The sequence below is a fragment of the Phyllobates terribilis genome, unplaced genomic scaffold, assembly GCF_046119375.1.
Source record: "Phyllobates terribilis strain yellow unplaced genomic scaffold, ASM4611937v1 Scaffold_10__3_contigs__length_209671492, whole genome shotgun sequence".
NCBI lineage: Eukaryota > Metazoa > Chordata > Amphibia > Anura > Dendrobatidae > Phyllobates > Phyllobates terribilis.
This window is the reverse complement of record NW_027362770.1, coordinates 207,161,055-207,173,420: the sequence shown is the minus strand read 5'-3', so window position 1 is coordinate 207,173,420 and position 12,366 is coordinate 207,161,055. Positions and strand designations below refer to the sequence as shown.

Below are 12,366 nucleotides of genomic sequence, written 5' to 3'. Positions count from 1 at the left end.
AATCAGCTCGGAAAAACTATTTACTCATTAAAAACCTGAGAAAAATAATTTATATATTTATCATTTACTCAATAACAAGATAAACTTTAATTCATAGAAGACAAATATACAAGATACAGTCACCGCGTCAGCTCCATGGACTGTTACGGCAACGACGTTGAGCCATGGACTATGGCAGAACATCTAATACTGCGGCAGACACAAGACGGAACCGTCCGGCCATCTTCAGAGTACAAAGGCCCCTCCACCCAGAGAGCAGAGAGCCCCCCAACCCAGAGAGCCCCCTCACCCACAGAGCAGAGAGCCCCCCAACCCAGAGAACCCCCTCACCCACAGAGCAGACAGCCCCCCCAACCCAGAGAGCAGAGAGCCCCCCAACCCAGAGAGCGTCCTCACCCACAGAGCAGACAGCCCCCCCAACCCAGAGAGCAGAGAGCCCCCCAACCCAGAGAGCAGAGAGCCCCCCAACCCAGAGAGCGTCCTCACCCACAGAGCAGAGAGCCCCTCCACCCAGAGAGCCCCCTCACCCACAGAGCAGACAGCCCCCCCACCAATAGAGAAGAGAGCCCCCCACTCACAGAGCAGAGAGCCCCTCTACCCAGAGAGCCCCCCCACCCCACCCACAGAGCAGAGAGCCCCCAACCCAGAGAGCCCCCCAACCCAGAGAGCGTCCTCACCCACAGAGCAAAGAGCCCCCCCACCAATAGAGAAGAGAGCCCCCCACCCACAGAGCAGAGAGCCCCCTCAGAAAACGTTCCAGCCCTCACATTCCCTAGTACGGAGAGACCAGGAAAAAAAAGATGGCAGTGCATTCCCTCCAGATCCAGATCATCCACCTGGAGACTCAAGCACATAAGGAAAAACGTTGTCAGGACGCGGCCAAACTCACCGACAAAACTGATGAGTTGAAGAAAATAAAAAGAGAGTCAGTGATTGTTCCCTTCATCAAATGAGTCCACCCCGGAGTCACTGGCGGTAGCATTGATCTTCTCTTGGCGTTTTCTCATTATCTCTTGCAGCTCTGAACTACCATTCATTTTCTGGAATAAAGAGAGGATGAGAGTTTTACTCCAGATCAGTCTACTACTTACAGGCTCGTCCTTCACCAAGAAACCAAACATGAGATCAGTCAGGATAATGTTCTCCTGTATTAGGAAAAGCAGGGACCGCAAGGATCTGTACCGGGAGGGACGGGCGACCGCAAGGATCTGTACCGGGAGGGACGGGCGACCGCAAGGATCTGTACCGGGAGGGACGGGCGACCGCAAGGATCTGTACCGAGAGGGACGGGCGACCGCAAGGATCTGTACCGGGAGGGACGGGCGACCGCAAGGATCTGTACCGGGAGGGACGGGCGACCGCAAGGATCTGTACCGGGAGGGACGGGCGACCGCAAGGATCTGTACCGGGAGGGACGGGCAACCGCCTGGATCTGTAACTGGAAAGGATAGGCGACCCCAAAAATCTATACAGCGAGCAGCAAAGCAAGGATCTGTACTGGGAGGGATGGACGAACGCAAGGATCTGTATCAGGAGCACTATATCACCGCAAGGATCTGTACTGAGAGGGATGGGTGACTTCAAAGATCTGTACCAAGAGGGATTTGCAACTGTTTTGTTTTTGAAAGGTTTTGTATGGGGAGCGATCAGAAACCACAAGGATCTGTACGAGGGATGGGTGACCACAAGGATCTGTACTGGGAGAAGCAGGTACCAAAAGGATCTGTGACTGGAATTGAACAGGATACTCCAACAATCTTGCCTTTTTGTCATCTGGAATTTTCTGCAGGACGAGTGTGAAGGATGGATGTTTGGCTGCCATCAAGTGAAATCAGTGTGCCCTGAGAAAGGCTGGCCCTTCATGGATACATTTTGATATGAAGACTGCAGACTTGAGTATAAATGTCTTTTCCATTAGATACTGGGGGGGGGGGGATAAACATCTAGTCCCTCCATTCTACTAACAAGTGGGTGTGAGCTTTATTCTTCACCCCTCATTCCTGTTCTGTTGCTGATCATTGTCACCACCCCCCCATTCTGCCTCGCCAGAGCTCATACAACTGCTTGAATGCAACAATGAAAACCCTAATAGTTCAGAGTCAGTTAACAAGGGCCCAAGGAGCCACGATTAGAAAAAGGTGCACGTGTCCATCAGAGAGTACATATTCCAGAGACACACATTACCTCCAGAGCAGCTTTCTGCACCGTCACCTGATTGTAGACTCGCGGCCCCTCAGGACAGACAGTCCTTAATTCATCTTTTGTGAGAGAGAAGAGCTGTGCTCCAGTTAATACTCCCAGACAATCGACAGTTCTATATGACAGAGAAATGAGAAGTGTTAACAGGATCAAAGTATTAAACCCAGGGCAGCTGTATCCAATCATCATCCTCCCAGAGCTGCTGCGCCCCCATCATTATCCTCCCAGAGCTGCTGCGCCCCCATCATTATCCTCCCAGAGCTGCTGTGCCCCCATCATCATCCTCCCAGAGCTGCTGCGCCCCCATCATCATCCTCCCAGAGCTGCTGTGCCCCCATCATTATCCTCCCAGAGCTGCTGCGCCCCCATCATTATCCTCCCAGAGCTGCTGTGCCCCAATCATCCTCCCAGAGCTGCTGCGCCCCCATCATTATCCTCCCAGAGCTGCTGCGCCCCCATCATCATCCTCCCAGAGCTGTTGCGCCCCCATCATTATCCTCCCAGAGCTGCTGCGCCCCCATCATCATCCTTCCAGAGCTGTTGCGCCCCCATCATCCTCCCAGAGCTGCTGCGCCCCCATCATCATCCTCCCAGAGCTGCTGCGCCCCATCATCATCCTCCCAGAGCTGCTGCGCCCCCATCATCATCCTCCCAGAGCTGCTGCGCCCCCATCATCATCCTCCCAGAGCTGCTGCGCCCCCATCATCATCCTCCCAGAGCTGCTGCGCCCCCATCATCATCCTCCCAGAGCTGCTGCGCCCCCATCATCCTCCCAGAGCTGCTGCGCCCCCATCATCCTCCCAGAGCTGCTGCGCCCCCATCATCATCCTCCCAGAGCTGCTGCGCCCCCATCATCATCCTCCCAGAGCTGCTGCGCCCCCATCATCATCCTCCCAGAGCTGCTGCGCCCCCATCATCATCCTCCCAGAGCTGCTGCGCCCCCATCATCATCCTCCCAGAGCTGCTGCGCCCCCATCATCATCCTCCCAGAGCTGCTGCGCCCCCATCATCATCCTCCCAGAGCTGCTGCGCCCCCATCATCATCCTCCCAGAGCTGCTGCGCCCCCATCATCATCCTCCCAGAGCTGCTGCGCCCCCATCATCATCCTCCCAGAGCTGCTGCGCCCCCATCATTATCCTCCCAGAGCTGCTGCGCCCCCATCATTATCCTCCCAGAGCTGCTGCGCCCCCATCATTATCCTCCCAGAGCTGCTGCGCCCCCATCATCATTCTCCCAGAGCTGCTGCGCCCCCATCATCATCCTCCCGGAGCAGCTGCACCCCCATCATCATCCTCCCGGAGCAGCTGCACCCCCAAGCTCATTGTGATGATACAGCTTAAAATCTTAATAAGCCAGACAATTAGATTAGTTAAGCCAAGAGAAATACACTATGGTGTCTAAATTGACTTGTATATGTTTATTTCTAAAGGACAGACTAGTATTTGTATAACCCTGATTGCTATCTCCTCTTGGTTAGGTGAACAATTTTGTTTGTTACTATGCTAATTACATATTATACTAAGTTAGCTGAAAGTTTATTTACAATAGCCCCTGTGATACCAACTATGTAAATAGATTAGCTCAAACAATGACAGCTGAGCCATGTGAGTAATGCCCTCCCTAACCCCAACCTGTGACTGATGACCTTACACAGATGTAAATATAAACAGGGATGTCTGTAGTGCTGCAAGCAGAGAATCAAGGAGCATCAGAAAGACTTTACAATGAGAATGAGAGACATCATTCAGGAAAGTAGATGGTTAGCATGGCGTTACCTAAAGAGACGCAGATTTGGATTCTATACGATTGTAGCCTAAGGGTACCGGCCCTGACTGGAAAGATACGGATCTGCTCCATTAACCATCAGAGACCTTGGATAGATTTTGGGGAGACCAGGTTGGGATGAAGAAGTCACTTGGTCCCATGGATACGTTGTTTGGGGTTGCCAGGAGGGACCCACTGGTCGCCTGGAACCCATGGAAACTCTCAGAGAGGCCAGGGTGGGACTCTCGGGTCTCCTGGCCTTGTACCTCGATGTACTGCTAGCTTCTTAAGCTTGCCGCTACCTTCTGTGGGGGCCCGTCAGAAGCCGGGGGCCACTGATTGAGATAATCGGCCCTAGAAGTCTCCAAAGTCGCAGCTGTTCTATCCCAGGCGGGCGGAGCGGAAGGGTGAGACTGTGTAATGTTGTACCATCTTGGGGATTTTCTGAGACTGTTCTGTGTGTTTAATGTCCGCTTTGTGGTTCAATAAAGTATTGCCACACTGTTTTACACTCGCCCTGTGTTGTTTGAATAGCGTTACGCCCACGGAAAACCCCTGGTCTTCACACCCATCCTCCCGAAGCAGCTGCGCTCACAAGCCCATCCTGCCGGAGGAGCTGCGCCCCCGAGCCCATCCTGCCGGAGCAGCTGCGCCCCCGAGCCCATCCTGCCGGAGCAGCTGCGCCCCCGAGCCCATCCTGCCGGAGCAGCTGCGCCCCCGAGCCCATCCTGCCAGAGCAGCTGCGCCCCCGAGCCCATCCTGCCAGAGCAGCTGCGCCCCCGAGCCCATCCTGCCAGAGCAGCTGCGCCCCCGAGCCCATCCTGCCAGAGCAGCTGCGCCCCCGAGCCCATCCTGCCAGAGCAGCTGCGCCCCCGAGCCCATCCTGCCAGAGCAGCTGCGCCCCCGAGCCCATCCTGCCAGAGCAGCTGCGCCCCCGAGCCCATCCTGCCAGAGCAGCTGCGCCCCCGAGCCCATCCTGCCAAAGCAGCTGCGCCCCCGAGCCCATCCTCCCGGAGCAGCTGCACCCACGAGCCCATCCTCCCGGAGCAGCTGAACCCACGAGCCCATCCTCCCGGAGCAGCTGCACCCACGAGCCCATCCTCCCGGAGCAGCTGCACCCACGAGCCCATCCTCCCCGAGCAGCTGTGTGCCATTTTCATCCACCCCTGACCCTATCCACCCAGCTGAGATCACCATCCCTATCCACCCGGCATAACTACGCTCCCAACCCTATCCACCTGGCACAGCTGCACCCCGTCTCCATTGCCCAAAAAGAGTAGACTCATCAACCTGAGGGACGTACGTGGAATTAAATCCTTTTGCAAGCAGCCACATCTTCACCTCCTCAACCGACGAGATATAGGACACGTTGGCCACTGGCGCATTTTGCCGCGGAATAGTGAATCTTTTTTGTGCAGCATTGCGCCCAATCGTCAGTCGATGAACTAATTCATCCTGAACTTCTTCCATCTGAGATTTCCTTCCTGGAGAAGAAGACAGCATGGATCACAAAACTAAATCTAAACCACTAAATCTACAGAAAGAGCCAATATGGAGCCAACATACGTAGGATGGACCACCACTTGCAGAAAATCTGGTAAAAAATTAGGCTACTTAGCACACAAATTGGCCAATTCGTGTGAGCCCAACAGCTAGAGACAAGGCGTACCCCTTTGTTGGAGCCCTAAACCTTATCTGCCTCTCCAGGGGCTGAATGTCTATAAATTTAGGGGCAGACAGGATCCAGCTCTAATTAAAAACACCTTAGGCTGATGGGAGGAGAGAGTTGGATCCTGCCTGCCTAAATTGTCGGCATGGGTCGGCCGTATCGAAAGCACACCCATACCTGTAGTGTCTGCATGTTGCAGCTATATTGGAGGCACACCATTCCTGCAGTGTTTACATGGGTCGGCCATATTGGAGGCACACCCTTCCTGCGGTGTTTACATGGGTCGGCCATATTGGAGGCACACCCTTCCTGTAGTGTCTGCATGTGGCGGCCATATTGGAGGCACACCCTTCCTGCAGTGTTTACATGGGTCGGCCATACTGAATGCACACCATTCCTGCAGTGTTTACATGGGTCGGCCATATAAAATGCACACCCTTCGTGTAGTGTTTATATGGGTCGGTCATATTGGAGGCACACCTTTCCTCTAGTGTTTACATGGGCCGGCCATATTGGAGATACACCCTTCCTGCAGTGTTTACATGGGTCGGCCATATTGAAAGCACACCCTTCCTGCGGTGGTTACATGGGTCGGCCATATTGAATGCACACCCTTTCTGTAGTGTTTACATGGGTCGGTCATATTGGAGGCACACCCTTCCTGGAGTGTCTGAATGTGGCGGCCATATTGGAGGCACACCCTTCCTGCAGTGTTTACATGGGTCGGCCATATAAAATGCACACCCTTCGTGTAGTGTTTATATGGGTCGGTCATATTGGAGGCACACCTTTCCTCTAGTGTTTACATGGGCCGGCCATATCGGAGATACACCTTTCCTGCTGTGTTTACATGGGTCGGCCATATTGGAGGCACACCCTTCCTGTGGTGTTTTCATGGGTCAGCCATATTGAAAGCACACCTTTCCTGTAGTGTTTACATGGGCCGGCCATATTGGAGGCACACCCTTCCTATAGTGTCGGTATGAGCCGGCCATATTGGAGGCACACCCTTCCTGTAGTGTCTGAATGTGGCGGCCATATTGGAGATACACCCTTCCTGCGGTGTTTACATGGGTCAGCCATATTGAAGGCACATCCTTCCCATAGTGTAGGCATGAGCCGGCCATATCGGAGGCACACCCTTGCTGTGGTGTTTACATGGGCCGGCCATATTGGAGATACACCCTTCCCATAGTTTTGGTATGAGCTGGCCATATTGGAGGCACACCCTTCCTACGGTGTTTACATGGGTCAGCCATATTGGAGGCACACCCTTCCCGTAGTGCCTGTATGGGGACGGTGATATTGCAGGCACACCCTTCCTGTAGTGTCTGTATGAGGGTGATCATATTGGAGGCACACCCTTCTCGTACTGTCTGTATGGGGGTGGTCATATTGGAGGCACACCCTTCTTGTAGTGTCTGTATGGGGGCGGTGATATTGGAGGCACACCCTTCCTGTAGTGTCTGTATGGGGGTGATCATATTGGAGGCACACCCTTCCTGTAGTGTCTGTATGGGGGTGATCATAATGGAGGCACACCCTTCTTGTAGTGTCTGTATGGGGGTGATCATATTGGAGGCACACCCTTCTTGTACTGTCTGTATGGGGGCGGTGATAATGGAGGCACACCCTTCTCATAGTGTCTAGATGGGTGCGGTGATATTGGAGGCACATCCTTCTCGTAGTGTCTGTATGAGGGCGGTGATATTGGAGGCACATCCTACTCGTGCTCTACCCCTACACCGAGAGGATCCTGGCACCGTCCCACCCAGTGTACCAATGCCCCATTCTATTCAGTGCTCTACCTCTACACCGAGAGGATCCTGGCACCGTCCCACCCAGTGTACCAATGCGCCATTCTATTCAGTGCTCTAACCCTACACCGAGAGGATCTTGGCATCGTCCCACCCAGTGTACCAATGCTCCATTCTATTCAGTGCTCTACCTCTACACCGAGAGGATCCTGGCACCGTCCCACCCAGTGTACCAATGCCCCATTCTATTCAGTGCTCTACCCCTACACCGAGAGGATCCTGGCACCGTCCCACCCAGTGTACCAATGCCCCATTCTATTCAGTGCTCTACCCCTACAATGAGAGGATCCTGGCAACGTCCCACCCAGTGTACCAATGCCCCATTCTATTCAGTGCTCTACCCCTACACCGAGAGGATCCTGGCGCCGTCCCACCCAGTGTACCAATGCCCCATTTTATTCAGTGCTCTACCCCTACACCGAGAGGATCCTGGCACCGTCCCATCCAGTGTACCAATGCCCCATTCTATTCAGTGCTCTACCCCTACACCGAGAGGATCCTGGCACCGTCCCACCCAGTGTACCAATGCCCCATTCTATTCAGTGCTCTACCCCTACACAGAGAGGATCCTGGCGCCGTCCCACCCAGTGTACCAATGCCCCATTCTATTCAGTGCTCTACCCCTACACCGAGAGGATCCTGGCACCGTCCCACCCAGTGTACCAATGCCCCATTCTATTCAGTGCTCTACCCCTATACCGAGAGGATCCTGGCACCGTCCCACCCAGTGTACCAATGCCCCATTCTATTCAGTGCTCTACCCCTACACCGGGAGGATCCTGGCGCCGCCCCACCCAGTGTACCAATGCCCCATTCTATTCGGTGCTCTACCCCTACACCGAGAGGATCCTGGCACTGTCCCACCCAGTTTACCAATGCCACATTCTATTCAGTGCTCTACCCCTACACCGAGAGGATCCTGGCACCATCCCACCCAGTGTACCAATGCCCCATTCTATTCAGTGCTCTACCCCTATACCGGGAGGATCCTGGCGCCGTCCCACCCAGTGTACCAATGCCCCATTCTATTCAGTGCTCTACCCCTACACCGGGAGGATCCTGGCACTGTCCCACCCAGTTTACCAATGCCACATTCTATTCAGTGCTCTACCCCTACACCGAGAGGATCCTGGCACCATCCCACCCAGTGTACCAATGCCCCATTCTATTCAGTGCTCTACCCCTACACCGGGAGGATCCTGGCACCGTCCCACCCAGTGTACCAATGCCCCATTCTATTCGGTGCTCTACCCCTATACCGAGAGGATCCTGGCACCGTCCCACCCAGTGTACCAATGCCCCATTCTATTCGGTGCTCTACCCCTACACCGAGAGGATCCTGGCACTGTCCCACCCAGTTTACCAATGCCCCCTTTTGTTCCGTGTACCTTAGCACACTTTCTCGCACCCTTCCTATATCATTCCATCGACTCTACCCTACACCCCGAGGATCCTGGCACCTTTACACTTACGGTCAAATGGCTTGGTTCCTTGGGCGTCTCGTACTCCGCTGCCACCGCTGTCACTGGACGTGCTGCTTTGTCGGCTGGCAAGATTTCCTGATAGATATGACCTTGATGCGGGTACGGAGATGCCCGGAGGGACAGGGACAGGAGTTGGGGGAGGGCTGGGGGCTGTTACGTTTGGCTCTACATTCCTTGCAATGAACTCAGATTTTTGTTTCTAAAATGACAAATGTAAATGCATCACACGCAATATATACACACAAATCTATATTACACACACGCATTATATATATTACACACACGCATTATATATATTACACACGCGCATTATATATATTACACACACGCATTATATATATTACACACACGCATTATATATATTACACACACACATTATATATATTACACACACGCATTATATATATTACACACGCACATTATATATATTACACACGCGCATTATATATATTACACACACGCATTATATATATTACACACACGCATTATATATATTACACACGCACATTATATATATTACACACGCGCATTATATATATTACACACACGCATTATATATATTACACACACACATTATATATATTACACACACGCATTATATATATTACACACGCACATTATATATATTACACACGCGCATTATATATATTACACACGCGCATTATATATATTACACACGCGCATTATATATATTACACACGCGCATTATATATATTACACACACGCATTATATATATTACACACACGCATTATATATATTACACACGCGCATTATATATATTACACACGCGCATTATATATATTACACACACGCATTATATATATTACACACACGCATTATATATATTACACACGCGCATTATATATATTACACACGCGCATTATATATATTACACACGCGCATTATATATATTACACACACGCATTATATATATTACACACACGCATTATATATATTACACACGCGCATTATATATATTACACACGCGCATTATATATATTACACACACGCATTATATATATTACACACACGCATTATATATATTACACACACGCATTATATATATTACACACACGCATTATATATATTACACACGCGCATTATATATATTACACACACGCATTATATATATTACACACACGCATTATATATATTACACACACGCATTATATATATTACACACGCACATTATATATATTACACACGCACATTATATATATTACACACGCACATTATATATATTACACACGCACATTATATATATTACACACGCGCATTATATATATTACACACGCGCATTATATATATTACACACACGCATTATATATATTACACACACGCATTATATATATTACACACACGCATTATATATATTACACACGCGCATTATATATATTACACACGCACATTATATATATTACACACACGCATTATATATATTACACACACGCATTATATATATTACACACACGCATTATATATATTACACACGCGCATTATATATATTACACACACGCATTATATATATTACACACGCGCATTATATATATTACACACGCGCATTATATATATTACACACACGCATTATATATATTACACACGCACATTATATATATTACACACGCGCATTATATATATTACACACACGCATTATATATATTACACACGCACATTATATATATTACACACGCACATTATATATATTACACACGCACATTATATATATTACACACGCACATTATATATATTACACACACGCATTATATATATTACACACGCACATTATATATATTACACACACGCATTATATATATTACACACGCGCATTATATATATTACACACGCGCATTATATATATTACACACACGCATTATATATATTACACACGCACATTATATATATTACACACGCGCATTATATATATTACACACGCGCATTATATATATTACACACGCGCATTATATATATTACACACGCACATTATATATATTACACACGCGCATTATATATATTACACACACGCATTATATATATTACACACACGCATTATATATATTACACACACGCATTATATATATTACACACGCACATTATATATATTACACACGCACATTATATATATTACACACACGCATTATATATATTACACACACGCATTATATATATTACACACGCGCATTATATATATTACACACACGCATTATATATATTACACACGCGCATTATATATATTACACACGCGCATTATATATATTACACACACGCATTATATATATTACACACGCACATTATATATATTACACACGCGCATTATATATATTACACACGCACATTATATATATTACACACGCGCATTATATATATTACACACGCACATTATATATATTACACACGCGCATTATATATATTACACACGCGCATTATATATATTACACACGCACATTATATATATTACACACGCACATTATATATATTACACACGCACATTATATATATTACACACGCGCATTATATATATTACACACGCGCATTATATATATTACACACGCACATTATATATATTACACACGCGCATTATATATATTACACACGCACATTATATATATTACACACGCGCATTATATATATTACACACGCGCATTATATATATTACACACGCACATTATATATATTACACACGCACATTATATATATTACACACGCACATTATATATATTACACACGCACATTATATATATAATACACGCGCGCAGTCAGCGCTGCAGGATATGGAAAATTCCAGAGATATTTTCCTGGAAACGTCTTTTGCCGCCTTGTTTTTTCTTGTAATTTCATGCGTAGAAGCTTCCAGAACAATGGACTCGTCACGGCTATCATCAGCTTCACAAACAGCAAAATAAGGTACAAAATACACAACAGATGACGTCATGGTGACATTGCGGAGCCGAGCTTCATTCTTTTTGGCATTTTTTTTGTGCTTTTTCAGGTGGTTTCCAAGAAACCGCAGACATCCACCTCCAAATTTATACTACAAAGAAACAAATCTGACCTGCACCTCCTAACAGAACAGAACCAATGTGAATAGGTACCAACAGCTGTGAGTGCATTGCTATAGTATACATACGAATACAGCCGATGCCCGGAGAGGCAGAGTGCCTGCAGAGGCAAGTATGTCCATGACACCCAATCCCAAGTGTGAACCGCAATGTATGAATTTCCACCGGTTTCATCAGCCTCATAGGCATATATGTTGCTGTGGAGTTCGGCACTGAAGACCGCCGGATAACCCATACATTGCAGTCCGGCTCGGACATTGTTTCACGGACGTCTGCAAGATCTCTAGAAGTGCAAGCTCCTATTCTGAGAGGTCGTCTTTGGCCGAACTCTGCACTAAGTCACTCACAGTGATAAGTCTAGTCCATAGAGCAGTA

The 12,366-nt window shown here is 48.6% G+C and overlaps 1 protein-coding gene across 8 annotated transcripts in view; it reads right to left on the bottom strand.

Annotated features, from left to right (window-relative positions):
* Nucleotides 1-737: 737 nt before the first annotated feature.
* EPS8 (EGFR pathway substrate 8, signaling adaptor) overlaps nt 738-12,366 on the bottom strand; it is a 245,155-nt gene continuing 233,526 nt past the window's right edge. For 6 of the 8 annotated variants that reach the window (XM_073650592.1, XM_073650597.1, XM_073650596.1 and 3 more), the window contains 4 exons: nt 8,923-9,133; nt 5,268-5,448; nt 2,185-2,314; nt 738-1,040 (listed from right to left, as the gene is read on the bottom strand). In XM_073650592.1, the coding sequence (XP_073506693.1) occupies nt 927-1,040; nt 2,185-2,314; nt 5,268-5,448; nt 8,923-9,133 (636 nt within the window). In that variant the 3' untranslated portion in view covers nt 738-926. The remainder of the gene's footprint in view (nt 1,041-2,184; nt 2,315-5,267; nt 5,449-8,922; nt 9,134-12,366) is intronic. The other 2 variants (XM_073650599.1, XM_073650600.1) reach the window with 2 other exon arrangements.